This window comes from Condylura cristata, unplaced genomic scaffold (assembly GCF_000260355.1).
Source record: "Condylura cristata isolate star-nosed mole 26May11 unplaced genomic scaffold, ConCri1.0 scaffold00043, whole genome shotgun sequence".
Classification (NCBI taxonomy): domain Eukaryota; kingdom Metazoa; phylum Chordata; class Mammalia; order Eulipotyphla; family Talpidae; genus Condylura; species Condylura cristata.
Genome location: NW_004567144.1, coordinates 1,887,159 through 1,906,366, shown reverse-complemented (window position 1 = coordinate 1,906,366; position 19,208 = coordinate 1,887,159). Strand labels below are relative to the sequence as shown.

Here is a 19,208-nt window from a genome sequence, read left to right as displayed (position 1 = left end):
TAAGACCCATTATAGGAATGAGACAGTTCATGAATCTTGAACAATACAGAAAATTTGTAAAGTTTCAGAAAATTCCAAACTGGTGGTTTTCAAACATATTTGGATTATTTGTGTTTTCCTGCTTTTTTGTTTGTTTGTTTTTAAAGATTTATTTATTTACATATATAGAACTGGGGTACAGGCCAGAGGTGCAGGTGTGGAGAGAGGATTCACCAGAGAGAGAGTGGGGAGCAGAACAGGCCAACTGATGAAGTATACTGATGAGGGGAGCAGCGGGTGTGTCAGGAGAGGTCTACTGCAACATGTGGGTCACCTCCGGGGCAAGCGGGGATCAAACTCATGCTGAAGTGGCTTTAGCTTCTTAGTGCTGTGCTTTAACCCACTGAGCCACCAGGGAGGGCCCCTGGTTTTCCTGCTTTTAAAGAGAAAGACTTAAATGACTTATAAATTATTCTGTAGTACTACCATTATTCAGTTCATACTATGATCGCCATCTTAAAGAAACAAAAGTTCAGTTTTTATCACAATACATATTGATTTAAAAACTGTTAAGGCAAGGCTAAACTCAGGCAAATGTGGAATCAGCATTTTTCCTGCTAGATGGAACCATCTAGTTTCTACTGGGGACATCTGGAACTTGAGCAAGGATAGTGTAAGAGCCAAACCTTTTATTTATTTGAAATATTTCAGTTTTTCTCTATGCACAAATTACCTGTTGCTTCGTATCTACTATACTGCAATCCCCTCTTCCTTGATATCATTGCTTAGGGGCAACATGAAACCCAAGCTCTTTGCCAAGATGTCAGCATCTTTCTCAGCCATTTTGCTGCTACCCACCTAATAAACATATTCTTTTCTTTATTATAGAATGTGTTCTCTTATGTTCAAATTAATGAGGGCTTGTGGACAATTTGACTAGATACTTTAGGACTGTTCACCAGTTCTAAGAGAGGCCTGGAGAACTTGGAGAAAGTAGATAGACCTTTTCTGATTTGAACTGACTCTCGTGTGTAAATACCTACTCTCACTACCTAGAGTGAGATGAATTCTCTTTTTTTCTTTCTCTAGGTATCAAGACAGAGGGCTTGTACCGCACTGTGGGCAGCAATATTCAGGTTCAGAAGCTACTGAATGCCTTTTTTGGTAACAATTTCAATTTATTAATTCTTTTGGGAGTTAAATGTGTATTAGGAGGAAATATGAGCATGAAGGAAGGAAACAATATTAAAGAAAGTTCTAGAATATTAAAAGAAATATTTTCAAAAGTAAAATGTACATATATTTGTCTACCCTGAGTCAGAAATGATCTTGATTTAAAGAAATAACTGGCATCTCTCCTTCCTCGTACCATTTTCTAATTTTATTTTCATTGATTCTATCACTTTACATAATTGCTAGTGTTTTGACAATATATGATTTCCCCCTCAGGTGTAATCACCATAGCAGTCCCACCACAAAGACACAAATAGTTCTTCCCCATAGTCCACTATGCTCTTCTGAAGGCCTCTGATCTTTCAAAGGTTGATTCTAAAATTTATCTTTGATCCTTTGTTTGGGTTCTATATCTCCCACATAAATGACACTATCCAGTGTATATCTTTCTCTTTCTGGCTTATTCTGCTTTACACACTCTTTTCCAGCTTCATCCACATTGTTGCAAATGGCATGAATTTATCTTTTTGATTGCTGAGTGGTATTCCATTGTGTATCACATCTTCTTGATCTACTCAACTGTTCTGGGGCACTTAGGTTGATTTCATATCTCAGGTATTATAAGTAGTACTGTTATAATCATAGGAATACAGGCTTCCCTTGGAATGAGTATTTTTTCTATTTTTTTTCGTTGATACCTAGAAGTAGAATTGTTGGGCCATATGGCAGATGCACTTTTATTGTCTTGAGAAACATCCACACTACTGCCTATATGGCCTCACATCATATTCACTCCTTAGAGCTTCTATCTCCCATGGAACTAGCCTGGTCATGTATAGAAAGTGTCTTCTTATAAAATCCAGTGGTCCCTTTTTAGTCTCTATCTTGTTTGATCTCCTTTTTGACCACTCCTTCCATTTTGAAATGGTCTCCCTTGTGTCATCTATGGCATAACCATCTCCTGATGCTTTTAATATCTTGGATTATTCTACTCATGTGATACTTGTTAGAGTCTTTTCCTTCATCTCATTTTTTTTTATTTAAGATTTATTGTTTATTTCATTTATTGATGAATACACAAACTGTGGGGTAGACCAGAGGTGCAGGGAGGTAAGAGGATTCACCAGAGACAGAGTGGGGAGGAGAACAGGCAGATCTGCTGAGATACACTGTTGAGAGGAGCAGCAGATGGACAGGAGAGATCTTCCATGCCATGTGGTTGGGGGTTGAACTCAATCCCCTGGTTGGGGATTGAACTCATAATGCAGAGCCTGTGGATAGCTTCATAGTGCTGATATTTAACCCCTTGTGCCACTAGGGAGGGCCTCCTTCATCTCATATTTTAGATTCTATCTGGGTATTTGTCAGTATTCTATCTTTGGCCTCTTCACTTCTTCCTACATATCTTCCTAATAATTGATTTTTATTGGTTATTGGTCTCACTTGTTTTATATATCTATATTTCATTGACGATTGGTGTCATGACTTATTTAGTGCCTTGATTTTGTTAACTTCTTTTAGCACTTCTTGAATTTTATTTGTCGGCCAGTACTTGAGACGTCTTTTAATTTGGTAGGACAGATAAAAGTATCTTTTGTAGGCTGACTTAGTCCCACTACTAAAATCTGACTTCCTTTGTCTCTTCATTTTTACTGGTTGAACCTTAAATATCTCCTTGCTTTCTGTATGTTCTGGGAATTGTCCAGCTTAAAACTTCCTGTTCCTTCTTTGCCTGCTTACTGGGGTTTCACCTGCTAGCATTCTTGCCTTATTCTTCCACAGCAGACTCAATCATACTGACTGGTAGAGTCTTTCTATTATTTTAGTGATATTTGCAACTTTAAAACAATTATATTTCTTTCACTATGTAGCTCACTCTTCTCTGACACTCTGCCCTCATATATTTTACCTCCATATCTGGTGTTTGATCTTTAATCTAACAAGACTTCAAAGCTCAGCTTGAGTTATTACTCCCCATGCTACCACATACAAAATGTTCTCAGTTATTGTTTGTTTCTTCCCTTTTAGAGCCACAATTCTGCCCTGGCAGTTGTTCTAAGAGCACTTTTATATACCTTGTCCAGGGTTGTAATGATTATTGCAGGGTGTATCATACCAGTTATCCCAATGGCTGTGAGTGGATGTCCCTGTGTGTAGTTTGCAGTAGCACCAATAATGCTCTAGTCTAAACATTATCTCATGAGTTCTGAATTCTTATATGTATTCACCTATGGAACCTGTGCTTCTCAAATACCTCTTGTGTCATTTAGGTTATGACATACACCAGAATAATCATGTCTATATAACAGGCTTTGATAAATGAATGAAACTGATCATGGTTGAGGCGATAAGCTCCAAAGATCAAGGGAGTCAATATTGGAATTGTTGCACAAACTTTCTGTACATGCTTGTTCAGTAGGTACCTTTGACATGTCTTAAACACATTGCTTTTTTTCTTTTTGAAAGTTGTACTTCCTCTTGTGAGTGCTATGAACTATCCAGTAAACTCCGTTTTCATAATGTGTCAGAAAAGAAATTGGGGTTGGAAAACTGTAGTTTGGATAAAGCAGCCATGTTGTCTTTTCTGTGACCCCTAACCCTCCACCTTGTCGATCTTACAGTCTGACTTTGCCAGCATTTGAGGGTACTGCAGCATCCAGTGATGGTAGCTACAGATTACACCACTATTGCCTTAATATCTGTTTATCATTTTACATTTGATTTTCAAAAATTAAAGTTATTTTTCTGGCAAATGGCCAAGGATATTTAGTCTTTGAAAAATTACTGAACTGAGATCAACTGTTTAGAATTCAGTTTTCAGTATTACTACATTACCCGTAATGTAAATTAACTATAAAATGCTGTATTAGTATCCTATTGGTTCTGTGACAGGCTTCAGTAGGCTCGAAAGGGTTTAGTCAGATCACACAAAGCAGTGCAATTTGATACAGATATGGAAGGTGACAGATTGGCCTATTGCATCTATTCACCATCACCTCTGATATCAGTATTCATAAGAATATGTGAAAAATTGACTAGACAGTTTTGGATATAAATATTTCTAAGTATTATATAAAAGTGTTAACTTACACAGAATTTGGTAACCCCTGATCTTTGTGGCAAATCTAAGAAATTCAGGTTCTGGATATGGTCTTCATTCCTTGATTCACGAAGTTAGCAAATATTGTGCTCAGAGCTGTGCACTTGAATTTTTTTTTTTTGTGGGGTTTACAGTCTGTGTAAAGACTGTCTCACACAGCTTCCAATGTCTAATTATGTGAGGAGAACTTCCTTAAGCTTCTTTTATATTATGTTGTGTCTTTAGGGAAGATTCACTAGATTTCTCTACGTTGCTTCTTTTCACCTTAACATGATGTATTCCCACACCACGGGCGCTGGCTGCCTTGAGTTCTGTAGGTTCACTGTGAATTATCCAAGAAGAATATTTATTCCCTTTGGCTGCCTTGCCATAGTTTCTTCACTTCTGTCCAACTTAAGGACATTTCCAACTGTTTTTTTTAAATCATAACAACCCATAGATTACTTTCTCTGTGACACCTTCTATAACACATAACTTGATTTTCTCTCTTTGGGAAATAAAATCTAACATAGTTACAAAGCCAAAAGGAACATATATATGCTATGTAATTATTTTTTAACCAGTCTGTTGCGCATTTTGTCACATCTCTTCCCCACCCCAGATTGTTGCATGATATCTACTATGTTAATTAATAGATTTTACAATCAGTGAAGGGTAGTCTTGACTCCTGCTGAATGTCTCATTACCATTTTGATTGCACAAAAATGAATTTGATCACCTCAGAAACAGCTTGGTACTACATCTGAGAGTTGTATTATTTATCCTTTGCCAAATCATTGACATCTGACTATTGATAATGCCTATCATTGTCACTCAGTTCTTGATATTATAACCATGCACATGATGCCATTGAACCTAGCACATTGTGACATTTGGTATTCTCTCAATGAAACTCTGAGGGCACTTGGTTCTTCAGAGACCAAGTATTTCACAGACCTCGCAGAGGGGTGAGATGGGACATGAAGAGCAAGACACGGAATACATCAACAGGTGTCTTTGTTAAAGTTGAGCCTGCCTAGCTAACCACACACAGAAAAGCATTGTTCATACAGTACCATTACCATCCCAGAGGCCTGCTGAGCAGAAGAGGAGAAATTAGTATAGTGAGTGAGCTAATGTTACTGCTTGGATGTATATTATTTAGGTATTTAAATAATTTCTTTCACCATTATACTACTAATTTTCAGAAACAAAGTGGAACAACTAATATAAGCATGGAATAATAACAGGATTAACCTAAGTAGAAATGTGTTGCCTCTCGGGGAGGCAGCGACGAAGCACTGTGGGATGGAGGAAAGAAACCTCAAAGTCTAAGCAGTGAGAGAGAAAGACCTAGAGGTGCTTACACCTATGGGATGCAGCCCTTGCCCCTCAGCCAGCCTCATATTTATTATCACCTTTAGGGAAGGGGGCATGTTTGTGGAGGAATGTGCCTGGTGAGAATGTATATTGAGGATACAAAATGGCCTGCCACAATCTATTGGGGAGTGAGTAGCAGCTTTTGCCTCGGGGGCTCCATTGATGCTGCTGATCAAAACATCCTGTCCCCAACCCTGTTTACACTGTCTGTCAAGGTGGTCTAGCTAGTTATGCTAATCTGCTCATAATATCTACTGCTTTTTTCAGCAGATGTCCTCATACCAAGACTTTTGTCCTGGTGAGGGTTCCCCTGCCTGACTCCACATATTAGCTTCATAAACAGCAACTCTGGGAGCCAAGACTGCATCCAGGAACAAGGGGCCTGGGGAATCCCTTTCTTGTTATTCAAGCTTGAGCTCTGGATAGTAATCTGGTGGAGAGGCAAGTAAGGGCTGCTATTGGGAGCGTTGTAGGAAAATCAGCGTAAAGACTTGTTTGGGACAAGTAGCACAGGGTTTTTGAAATATTAGTCCTATGGAGTTTATGATGACATTGAACAACATTGTTAAAAACAGATTATCTGGGGTTTTAGGTGATCCTGTCATTTTTAAGGTATTCTAGGCCATGGTTGTTAGTCTTTTTAATTCACCCAAGTCGGTCTGGAGGACTGCACAGCCCATAAGACTCATGGTGGTGGCATCTCAGGTGATGGCTGAGTCACTAACAGTTGGAGTTCTGGAATAGGATTGGACCTTTGTTGATGTCAGCTCAAGATCGGGGCATACTGCTTTACTGGTATCCAAAGAGATCTTAAAGGTGATACAGAGACATACCCTTTCCCACATGTTAGCAGTTGTACAGTTCCAAGCCAAGGTGGTCCTTGCAGTGGGTGTCAATATAAGAACAAGAGCCAAAGGCCTGGTTCTGCCAGGATAAAATGTCATTGTTTTGCAGTGAGATCAGAATTACAGTTGAAAAATTTAAGGTAAATAATGTTTTGTATATTTGTTCCCAAGGGGGCAAGTTACTCTCTCTATTTCACCTTTTTTGTTTTATCAGTTATGTTTTAAGTTTAGATCTATTTTTATAACAAAGCTCAGAAGTGATGATAGTATAAGACTCCCCCTTCACACCCAACCACCACCACCTGAAGATAAAAGTGTACCAAGAACACCTAAACAGTTTTTGTTTTGTTATGAGAAGCTAGTGAAAGTATTTTTAGAGTACCTTTTTTTTTTTAAAGATTTATTTATTTGTACATACAGAACTGGGTGGGGGGGGGTACAGGCCAGAGGCTCAGGGGCAGCGAGAGGCTTCACCAGAGACAGAGTGGGGAGCAGAACAGGCAGATTGATGAAGTACACTGCTGAGGGGAGCAGCGGGCGGGTCAGGAGAGGTCTGCCTCGCCATGTGGTCACCTCCGGGGCAGGTGGGAATCGAACTCATGCGGAAGTGGCTTCAGCTTCTTAGGGCAGTGCTTTAACCCGCTGCGCCACCAGGGAGGGCCTGTTTTAGAGTATCTTAATTTAAATTTTTCTTATATATGCAAAGAACTAAAGTTTGTTGTTACATAGCTACACTACGGATATTGTAGTTAACTAAAATATTTTTATAAAAGTTATTAGAGCACATAATTTTTTAAAGATACCTCTCAGATTTTTAGCACACATTTTTATACCACTTTATTTTAAAGATAATCACTTTAAATTTTTAAGAACTTTAAAATATCCGTTTTTAATATTTTCTTAAATATATGCTTACTTTACTTGTATGTAGTTATAATATTTAATCTCTAGATTGTAAGACATTGTAATAACTATCTTTGCTTTATGCCTTTAGATTAGATAAATTACATATAAACAAGTGGTTTCATTTTATTTTAGGTCATAATAAATTTTTGTTTTTTTACAATAAAGAGTAATAAGGTAAACCTGACTAGTAATTTTTATTTTAAATGATTTTACATATTAAACAAATTTTTATTATCAAATTTAGCAAAATCTTAGTTTTAGAGGAGATTTTGTTCACCATGCAAATAACGATAAAAGGAACAAATTTAAGGTTGAGACAGTTTTTGTTAGGACTGGAATTTTAAATTAGTTGCAGGATTGTAAATGTAACAATTCCATATACCAAGTTTTTTCTTATGCAATCATTAGATTTGATAAAAACAAGAAAAATCAAAGAATCTTTATATAATCGTGAGAGATTCAGTATGTTACCGAACTCTGGCCTCAGTTCCCCTCAGACAATAAAAGGAAGCAGAGTTTGAGGAAAAGGAAAGTGGTTTAATTTGTTGACAAATGAGGAGGGCAGCAGACTCATGTCTGACAGACTGCTGTCCTCATCTTTGACTGAGTGCAGGTTATTTATGCAAAGGACAGAAGGGGAGGGGGGTGAGGAGGGGTGGAGATGGGTGGGCACCAGCTTGCTCTTTTCAGCTGCTGCTGTTTAACTCTCTTTTCCTTGGAATGTCAGAAGACAAACCTGCAAGCAAGGGGTATTGCAAAAGCCAGAATTGTTAATGGTTATCTAAGAGACCAGTCATAAAGAAGACAAACCTCTCCAACAAGGGGCAATTGCAAGAAATAGGCGAAAGGCAAACTTCTTAATGCTTATCTGAGAGACCATCGTTTGTAACTGTGTCAAATATGGCTAAGTAGGTCTTCCAAGTGGCTTTAGATGTCATCTTGGGTTTTTTGGCTAGGACAAGGGGGAGAAGGGTAATTCGGGCATCTAACTGGGGAACAAAGTTTTTCTTTTTCTTGTTAAAGGGAAAATAATAAGTGAATTCATCTTCCTGGAAAGGAACTAGACTAGGAGAGATTTCCGTATAGACAAAAGGTAGCTTTATCTTTGTTAGCATAGACAGGTCTATTATCCCAGTTTTGCCGAATACAATGATTTTTGTTTTTTATTAAAGCAGAAAAAAGTATAATATACAGCTTTAGGCATGTATGCTTTAAATTAAACCATTAGGATTGAACTAGTTCTTGTTCACCAAAATGTTAGAACTTGATCAAACACTGGGATTCTTTATAGGCACCATTTATAGTTGTTTCTCAAGAGGTAAAAGACAAGGGTGGACACAGAGAGCTCTTCATTTAAAATTTCAGCCATGTGGATACTAATTTTTGAGAATTATTTTATCAGCATTTATAGAGAAATTGAGAATTTGTCTCAGTTTAAGTTTTTATTAACTTCTTCAGATAAGAAAATGTTCTTGACTTTGTATTAGTAAGGCATGATTCTTAGGCTTTTAACATGTTTGTTTTATTTTACTGAGACCAAGCATATTTGTAACACAATAGGATACTTTTTAATGGAAGACAGAAGAAAAAGATGAAGTTCTTATTTTGCAGTTTTCCTGTTTCTAGATTTTTATTAGAAATGTAAGTTTGGAATTTAACTTACAGGACGCTGCATTTTCTTTTCATTGTAGTTTTTACCAGGTTAGTTACTTTTAACAAGAAATTCAACTTTTTATTGATCCAATAAGCCATGTAGAAGTTTTTATGTAACCAAAAAGCATTCTGTAGGAAAACGCAGGGAACTAGATTTTTTACCTATAGAAAAGACTATAACAGTATCTCAAGGTGAGCAAAAAAGAGAGTTCAGTTTTTCCACAGCAGAGACATGCCATTTAGCTCAACACTGGAGCAAGGGTCCAGCTAGCTGTAGTGCATTGGTACTGTTTTGGTAAGAACCCTTTAATCCCATGGAGTCATATATTTCCCCTAATTTTAACAGTTCCATTTGTAAATGAACCTTGACTATCATTTTTAGAAATGCCTTTTGTAAGGCTCCTTTGCGTCAGAGGAAGTGACGCGGCTGCTGCTTCAGCCGGTGTTGTGAATTCTCTTTAAATATCATTTTTAGAAATGCCTTTTGTAAATTCCTTAACAGCAAATTGAAAACTCTCCTTTTGGGGACCCTGGCCTCCTCCTCATATAACTAATTGTAAAAGCTTGAAGCATTTCTTCACTGATTGTTTTTTTTTAAACCTGCTGTATGTGATAGTCCTCATCTGGATCTCTTCCATTCCCACACTGTGGTGGCAATGCAGGAAAGGGAGAAGGAGGAGGAGTTAGGGCTGGAGCCCCTAGGCCATTTGGATGGTATATATGTATTTGTTTATCCCCTTGACCCTATGTGACTGTGGGTCCTCATCCGTGCACTTAAGATCCAACTTCAGGCACACACACAAAAAGGTTAATAATGGGTTTATTTACAAGAAAAAGGGAAATGAATAACTCAAGGAAAGAGAGAGATATATTAATGAATGCATCTTACCAGTTCCTCCAACCTGAAACCCCAAAAGCTGAAAGCCTGTGAAGAGCCAAAAGACAAGCCATGAGCCATGAGACCAAGAGGAGTCCCCAAAGTGCACATGTCCCGTTTTATATCCAAACCTGCGTAGCTCCACCCTCAGGCCCCCAGGGTGCTTCTCTATGTTATTGATGGGATTTGTAGTTTCAGTGTCTGGGGTGGGGTTGGAGTCCAGGAAACCTGTATCTGTAGAGTCCATTCAGTGCATCCTTTATCCCTTACAATTCCTTTCCCCCTTACAGAATGGGTTTTAGTGATACTTGACAAAGATTCCATGTGGAAAGGTGAGATTTTTTTTTTATTAGACCAGCTCTTTGTCTTAGCCATTGTTCTACCTTTTGCAATCATTTAAAGTTTCTGTTTTATTAGGATACCAGTGGCATCTCTTTGTAACAGTTATGAAGAGATCTTCTAATGGCAATGTTGTTACCTTGTAACCTGCTATTTTTAGAAGATCCTGTAACTGCCTTTTATATTATTTTTCACCATGTGTTAGCAAATTTTCCATTTTGTATTAAATTAAACTTATCTCTAAGAGAAGGAAAGAAAGTGACAGAGATAAAAGGAGACACTTAAATACCCAACAGGGGATTTGAGGCCAGGGTGTGTGTGTGTGTGTGTGTGTGTGTGTGTGTGTGTGTGTGTGTTTTGTATCAGCTTTTATGTGGTGCTTATATGAAAAAAAAGTGTCAAACTAGGGCTGGAACTTTTAAACTTGTGGGACAGTATTGAACCCTCCTCCTGAGAGAAAGAGTAAACAGCCCAGGACACCAGGAGATCAGACCTTTATGGACAACTCCTGGACGGGCTTCTAGATGGAACATATGCCTACTTTCTTCAGAGACCAAAGTCTCTCGTGTGATGGCCAGACCTTTTTTGTAGGTGGCAGATGGCTACCCCTAGCCCCAATTGGCTTCTAGTTTATCCTCTCATGGGAATCTTATGGCAGCAACCCTTGTGGTGTTTAACTGATGACCCTTTTGTATGGCCTCTAAATTGGCTCTGAATTAAAGGAAACATTTAGCAAGAGTGAGAAACACTTGCCAGGTGAGCCTTTTTGACATATTTAAAAGAAGCACATGACATATGGCTTTTCTAGCCTATTCAGGGAAAGGGTTCAACTACATGGAGGAATATTCGTGGGGTGTTGTGTATTGAGGATGCAAAATAGTCTCGTACAAGCTAAGGGGTAGTGATTAGGGGCTATTGCCTGGACTGTGCCATTGTTGCTGCTGATCAAAGCATCCTATCTTCAATCCCTCTTTACACTCAACTTCCTGTCAAGGTGGTCTAGCTGGTCATGCTAATCTGGTTATAATGTCTGTTGCTGTTCTCATACCAAGACTTTTGTCCTAGTGAGAGTCCCCCTGCCTCTACATTTTAGCTTCACAAGCAGCAACTCTGGGCACCAAGACTACATCCTGGGAGATCCACAGAAATGTACACATATGAATACTAGTACTCTTTTTTTTTTTTTAGATTTCCATACTACATATGAAGTAGTCAGTGAGATTTTCATCGGCAATGGTCAATATTTTATTTCATATTAATTGCACATTTATGAGGTGTAGTATTCCTTTTTCTTCTGTTCAATCTATTGTTCTAGAACTAGAATTCAGAGATAAAGCAAGTATAGAAATAGTGTGTATGACATAATAATACTATGTCTAATTCATGAATCCATGATAAATTTGTAAGTAAATAATCTAAGATAGGTGTATGTGCCATTTTGTATAGGTTCTTTAATTTTAAATTAATTAAAAAAAAACTTTTTAATTGATGTGATCTTGGTATATACCAGTGCATGTGATGAGAAGGTTTATGTTCACACTTCTTCAAATGTGTCTCCACACTATACTCCCCACCAGGGTGCCCACTGTCTTCCACCTTAATCCACTGAGCCCTTTCTACACGGTTTCAACTACCCCCTCTATTGTCTTCAATTCCATAGTAATACTTCTACATGCTTTTTTTTTTTTTTTTGCCTTATTTAGCTTGTTTTTGTCTATTCCTATGTTTTGTTTCCTTATATTCCATATATGGATAAAATTATACTACATTTTTCTCATTCTGACATATTTCACTTAAAAAATCCCCTTAAGTTACATGCATGTTATCACAAATGTCATAATTTCATATTTTGTTTTATATCTGTATCCAGTAGAATTGCTGGATCGTTTTTACTATCTTGAGGAACTTCCATACTATTTTCCATGGTGCCTAGATTAAGCTCCCACCTACAGTGTACAAAGGTTTGATTTCCCCCAAGCCCTTGCTATCATTCATTGCTTCTGGTGTTTTTGACAAGAGCATTTTCATGGGTGTGAGGTCATATCTCACTGTGGTTTTGATTTGCATTTCCCTGATAGGTGATGTTGAACCTTTTTAATGTTCCTTTTGGCCATCTGTATGTCTTTAGAAAATTTTCTGGTTAGCTCATCAACCTACATTTTGATTGTATATCTTCTTTGTTTTTTGTTGACTTGTGGGAGGTCTTTGCATATATTGGGTATCTGCCTGCTATTGACTGCATGGTATATAAATATACCCCCAATTTGGTAGGATGTATTTTTATTTTAATGATAGCTTCTTTTTTTTTAAGTTTCATTATTTATGCACACAGAACTGGGGTACAGGCCAGAGGTGCAGGGAGGGGTGAGAAGATTCACCAGAGACAGAGTGGGGAGCAGAACAGGCTGACTGATGAAGTATACTGCTGAGGGGAGCAGCAGGTGAGACAGGAGAGGTCTGCCGTGCCATGTGGGTCACCTCCAGGGCTGGGGATCCAGCTCACACTGAAGTGGCTGTGGCCAGCTTGCAGTGCTGTGTCCTGACATGTTGCACTATCAGGGAGGGCCATGATAGCTCTTTTAGCATGAAGCTTCATTAGTATGCTATAGCACCATTTGTTTATTTTTGCTTTGTTTTCCTTACCACTGGAGTCAAGCCCACAACTGAAGCCAGTGTTGTTGAATGCCTTACTTATGTTTTATCCTGCATATTTTATGATTTCAGGTCTTATATCCAAGTCTTTAATCCATTTTGAGTTACTGTGTATAGTGAAGATACATGTCTAGTTTCTTTTTCTTTTTCTTTTTTTTTTTGCATATGGCCATCTAGATTTCCCAACAGTGTTTGTTGGAAAGATGTTTCCTTAACCCATGGAATATTTTTGTTCATTTTTCATAGATATATTCTCTGTATAAGTGTGGGTTTGTTTCTGGGATATGAATTCTATTGCATTGGTGTGTGTGTATCTATTTTTATTATACTATTATAGTGTTTTGATTACTCTAGCTTTGTAGTACAGTGTGGTATGACAGTGTGATACCTTTGTTCTTTTTTGTCAGGACTGTGCTGGATATTTAGGGTTACTGTTTTTCCTTAGGTGTGGCAGAGTGGGAGCATAGTCAAGCATGATGCCCCTGTTCTTTCCCAGGGGCCTGACCTGTGGGGAGCATCTCACCCCCTCTGCACATACTGTCCTCAGTCAAGGGTGAGTTAAACTGTACACAGTTTAGCTCTCACCTCCCCAGGGATGCTGGCTGAATGGCAGTGATGCATTTTCTTATGTCTTTTCATTTTTCTTACATTAGTATTCTTTTTTTTTTTTTTTGTACATGATTTGACCACTTCCCTCAGGTGGAGTCTCTATAATTCCCTCACTACCGCATTACCCGTGAATAATCACCATAGTTCCTTGTGTCCTTTCCTATGTTTTGAACCCTCTCTTTGCTCTGTGCTTCAGATCTGTAGTTTGCCTGCGAGTTTTGTCTTTTTTCCCATTTGTTCAGTTTTCTTATATTCCTCTTATAAGTGAAACCTTTCAATATTTTTCTTTTTCCTTCAGACTTATTTCACTGAGTATAATCCCTTCCAGCTCCATCCAAGTTGCTGCAAATGGCATGAGTTTTATCTTTTTTGACTGCTAAATAGCATTGCATTATGTATTGAATCACAACTTTTTTATCCTGTCATCTGTTTGGGGGCACTTAGGTTATTTCCATATCTTAGCTATTGTAAATAGTGCTGTAATAAAATAGGAGTGTAAGTTTCTTTTCAAATTAATGTTTTTGTGTCCTTTGCATTGATTCCTAGGAGTGGAATTGCTGAGTCATATGGTAGCTCCATTTTTAGTGATTTTAGGGTCCTCCACATAGCTTTCTGTAGTGGTTGGAGCAGTTTGCATTCCCACCAGCAGTGTAAGAGACTTCCATTTTGTTACTACCAGTTTTTTTTTTTTTTTTTTTTTTTTTTCCCAGCCACTCTCACAGGCATAAGGTAGCATCTCACTGTGGCTTTGATTTGCATTTCCCTTATGTAAGTGATGTTGAGCACTTTTTCACATACCTGTTGGCCATTTGTGTTTTCTCCTCAGAGAAGTTTCTTTCTAGCTTTTCTCTCCATTTTTGATTGGGTTGTTTGCTTTGTTTTTGTTGAGTTCTGTGAGCTCTTTCCAGATATTTGTGATCAGTCCACTATCACTTGTATGGAGCACAGACATTTTCTTCCATCAGTAGGTTGTCTCTCTGTTTTGATTATCGCCGCTTTTGCTGTACTGACGCGTTTTAGTTTGATGTCCCAGCCGTTTATCTACTCCTTCATGTTCTTTGTTTCTTGGACAGTGCTGCAAACTTTCCCCTAGTCTCCCTCCTATAGAACACAGCTTCCACATGTATCTTTTGTTGAATGAAGTATGAACCACCTCAGTGCCAATTTATTGTAGTCTGTGTTGGCTCTGATGTCCAAGAGGTATTCCAGCTATGCCCCAAACAGTGGGCTTCGTGGTATAAAGTAGCATGGCATCATGTTTAAAACAACACAAACTAATTATCTTACAGTTCAGGAGACTGAAGTTAGGAAATCAGTCTTCTAGAGCTTGAGTCAAGGTATTGGCATGATTGATTCCTTTTGGAGGCATAGACGATAATTTGTTTTCTTTCATTTTTCACCTGTTAGGCGCTGTTTATTTTCCTTGCCGCCTATGTAGCAGCACTGTATCAGGTGGTAGTCACATAGCAGTAATCAAAGGAGACAAAAGCTTCCACCCTCATGGATCTTAGATTCTAGCAGCAGTTATAATTTGTCGATATAGTCTTACATTTATTCTCATAGTAAGGTTTGGAATATCCTGTATCCAGGGTCCACCTGATCTCTAAAGCAGCACCAAAGCATAAGCCATATAGGCAATTGGCAAAGAAATATCACAATAGTCTTTTGAAATAGAACAGTTTGACTCTTGATGTAAGATCTTCCTATGAAAAAGTATCGATACTTATATATAAAACATATAAGGAAAACATATTAACCTTGAAATATATTTAAAGTGGTTCTCTTTTCCTGATATTAAGTATATACCCCATTTCCTCTGAATTCCTTTGGCTGTAATTTTTTCCAGCTTGCTTTCTTTATTTATAATAAACCCCTTTCTCTTTTTCTTTATACCAGTCTTACAGCTCACTCCACCTCATTTGTTGTTTAACCCAGTATTTATGGAATGCCTTTTTTTTTTTTAAGATTTATTTATTTATGCTTACCGAACTGAAGTACAGGCCAGAGGTGCAGGAGGGTGAGAAGCTTCACCAGACACATAGTAGGGAGCAGAACAGGCAGATCTACTGAAATACACTGCTGAGGGGAGCAGCGGACGGGTCAGGAGAGGTCTTCCAAGCCATGTGGGTCACAGCCCTGGCCGGGGATTGAACTCGTGCTTCAGTGGCTTCAGAGAGCTCCATAATGTGGTGCTTTAAACCCATTTCGCCACCAGTGAGAGTCCTGGAATGCCTTTTAACTGCTAAGTAATGATGTTTATGTCTACTTTTTACCTTCATTTGCCTTTGCTGTTTCTTTCTCATTCTTCACATATCCTTTCCTTTGTATTCTCAATATGCTTGAATATTAATTCACATCCATAAAATATTTCCCATTAGCTCACATTGGAAACCCTTCCATATACAACCAGCAAAGGTTAAAAAAAAAAGTCTGTTCCTCTCTTGATAAACCTAGCTGTCATCTGGGAAAATTGAATTGTGGAATTCTCAGGTAGATAGTGCATGCTTTCACAGTTCTTTGTCTATGTTTCTTCATCAGATATATGATGAAGAAATCTCTAGTAATGTAGTAACCATTACAGTGACTGACACATAAGAAATGTCTGTGGAATGACTCTCTCAATAAATTAACTAATGATATCCCACAAGTCATAAAACATATTGGTAAGCACAGCAAAATCAAGCTACAGTTATATATTTACTGATTTCTTATATAACCCTAGAAATGATTCAATTGTTTCTAGTTACCTTTGGCAAAGTTCAACATTTTTTTCTTAAAGCAAAACTTAGAAGCTGACAGAATATGTAGTATAAGCATCCTTATCAAGTACCACTCTTGTAAGTGTACATTCCAAAAGGAATTAATGTATTAATATGTTTATACATTGTACTCACACTCATATTCTGTGGTAGGTGTGTCTACAAAATTCTATAGAATACTGAGAACAGATAAATTATGTCTGAATGGTTGAAAATAATGAGCAATTTTAAGAGGAATTTCTGTATCACAGAATGAAGGGAAAACAACAAATATTTCATTCTTCCCTACTTATTCCCGGTCTTGATCATAATTTTATATCATTTTGGAAAAAAGAAATTGATGCATGTAACACTTAGAATTTTTTTTCCCTGAAAAACAGAAATCATCTCATACATAGCTGTGTTTCATACTGTTGCGCAAAGTATCTGTCACAGAAAGTTTCATAAAATATAGTTCATAATTCTGTACAGGCAACATTAGTACCACCATGTTATATTATCTGACATGTATTTAATATTTGGAAATAACAGAGCGCAGTCAGCACATGCGCGATATTTGTATATGGATATTCCAACATGTTCAAAGGGACCCAAATTCCAATCAGAGACAAGTCTTCCTTTAACTTATGTAGATTGAGAGTTAGCAAAGAAGGATTGCAGCTCCTTTTTTCTGTTGAGTACATCTTTTTTTTTTTTTCCCTTTGGTTTTGTTCATTTGCTGGCCAGATGATTACATGCAAATTTGCTGTGCAATTTTGAACCTGAATCTGGTTAGTTCAGTTTTGTTCCCTCTGTACATTGCTTTCATCCTTTTATTGTTATTAATTCTTTGAAAAACCTTGCCATGATCCCCCTCTAGTGGACAAACTGCCTGCTCAACAAAAAAGGGGAAAATGATATGCCTTCTAATGCTAGGCTATATGGTCACGCCTCCATATTTGTCCACTTTGTTAATTCTTGTTCATCAGTGAGATTTCTGTTTAGCTATTGTATCCTTTGAAGCAAAACCTCATCTTACCCTAGTCAATGCCTTTCTCTCTCAGTTTATTACTTTGCATTATTTCTATTTTTTTTTTTTCATTTCCCCCCATCTGATGTAATTACTTCTGGGTTTACCTGTCTTGTTCCCTCCTGTGTCTAGAGGAATATTTAATCTAAACTCACCATAATAAAGATATATCCCGAGCTTCTAGAATCATAATTTAGTGAAATGTGATTGTAGGCATTTAATATCCAACAATTCCCCCTGAAGTTCTTGGGAATATTTGAAAGTTGGGAGATAACAGTTTTTACCGAAACACTTGAATATTATTTAGCTATGATATTTAAGCAGATGGATTGGCAAAATTTCTTGTGCAAGGTCTCTATTTTCAATATGAGCTTCAGCACTTCCAAGTACTCCTTGGACTAGTCTGTTATTTATTGTACAGAACCCGCTGGGTGCTTGTATTTCTGGATACGTTTTAGACATCAAATGCTCATATCCACCTGATAGTTTCAAAAGTGGCAAAACAGGATCATGATTTTCTGTTCTGTGCTACTTAGGAGTCCCTACCTTTCTCCTTCCTCCCACTTCCTCTCCTTATCATCTTCCTCCTTTCTCTTTTACTCTTTTCTTATGTGAGACCTTTTGTCTTAGGAGGCCTCATTTCCCCAGAGTCATTTGACTTTTATGCCCCTGGGTGTCCTCAAAGTAGGTTCCACTCAGTTTATGTTGTTTGCTGGAGGCTCCACTTCCTGGAGAAATTCCTATCCTAGGGAAAGAAGCTACAGAGTTTCTTATTAAGTCAGTGCTAAGATTTTGCCAAACTAATTATTTGCACACCTCCATTCTGTTTTATTATGGTGTCCACAGTCCAGCAAATACCCTCTATCTGTGTGTACAACTAGTGTTCTGAAAGATTATTCCATTCTTAAGCCCAACTGCTCAGTTAAATTGCCTCTTGGAGGAACTAATTAACTGTGTTAATGAGTCTACCATCGAGCTGGCAAGGGATCAAAATTTGTATCAGTGCACCCCCAAAATTATATACTAAGTTGATATTTAAGTGTAAAGTTACCATAAAATAAGGATGGTATAGGATTGACAAGCCTAGCAAGTAAAGATGTAAGATACCCAGTAAAATTTCAATTTCAGATAAACAGGTGGGGCAAATTCATACTAAAAAAAAAAAAAAAAACACCAAAATAAAAACAACAAAATGAACCATTGCTTTTATGAAATTCAACTTTTACCGGGCATCCTATATTTTATCTGGCAACCTTAATCTGCAGCACCTTTTCATTCACAGAAAAAAAATCATTTTTTCAGCATAAGGACAGTAAGAAAATACAGAAGGGTTTAAAACAAGGACCTTTATGACTCCATGTTTGATTTATTTTACAGATCAGGTTTGTGTTTTATTGACTGATGAGTCTTACAAGCCACCAAAATAGTATCCTGATCAGGAAAATCCAAGTCTGTTCTTACTACAATAAGGAAGGTCATGGTCATGGTATTTTCTGAGTGTGCGTTCATAGATGAAAATCAAAGAGGCGACTCCATATTTATTTGATTTTTAGATCTTATTTAAAGCAGTTATTTCAATGTTGGACCTGTATGAATGAAATTGGGCAAAGGATATAATTTAGGAGAGCTTTGAAGTAAATTTTGAAGAGTAATCACTCATTTTGTAAGCACCTTTGAGAGATGCTCTCAGAAGTGAGAGTTTATGCAGATGAGGCATCTTGATAATTATTGTTCACTAAACTTGATTTCTGGGAAGTTTCTGAAGCAAAACTATTTGCAACTTTATTGCACAACATGGAATAGGAATCCAAGTTAATATAGTATGTTGAATAATAAGCTCATGTTAAAAAATATATATAGGCCCTCCCTGGTGGCGCAGCGGGTTAAAGCACTGCACTGAGAAGCTAAAGCCACTTCTGCATGAGTTCGAATCCCGCCTGCCCCGGAG

The 19,208-nt window shown here is 37.6% G+C and overlaps 1 protein-coding gene across 4 annotated transcripts in view; it reads left to right on the top strand.

Moving 5' to 3' along the window:
* Nucleotides 1–19,208, top strand: part of OPHN1 (oligophrenin 1) — a 487,931-nt gene that overhangs the window by 320,122 nt on the left and 148,601 nt on the right. For all 4 annotated transcript variants that reach the window (XM_012733926.1, XM_012733925.1, XM_004694439.2 and 1 more), the window contains exon 15: nt 1,069–1,143. In XM_012733926.1, the coding sequence (XP_012589380.1) occupies nt 1,069–1,143 (75 nt within the window). The remainder of the gene's footprint in view (nt 1–1,068; nt 1,144–19,208) is intronic.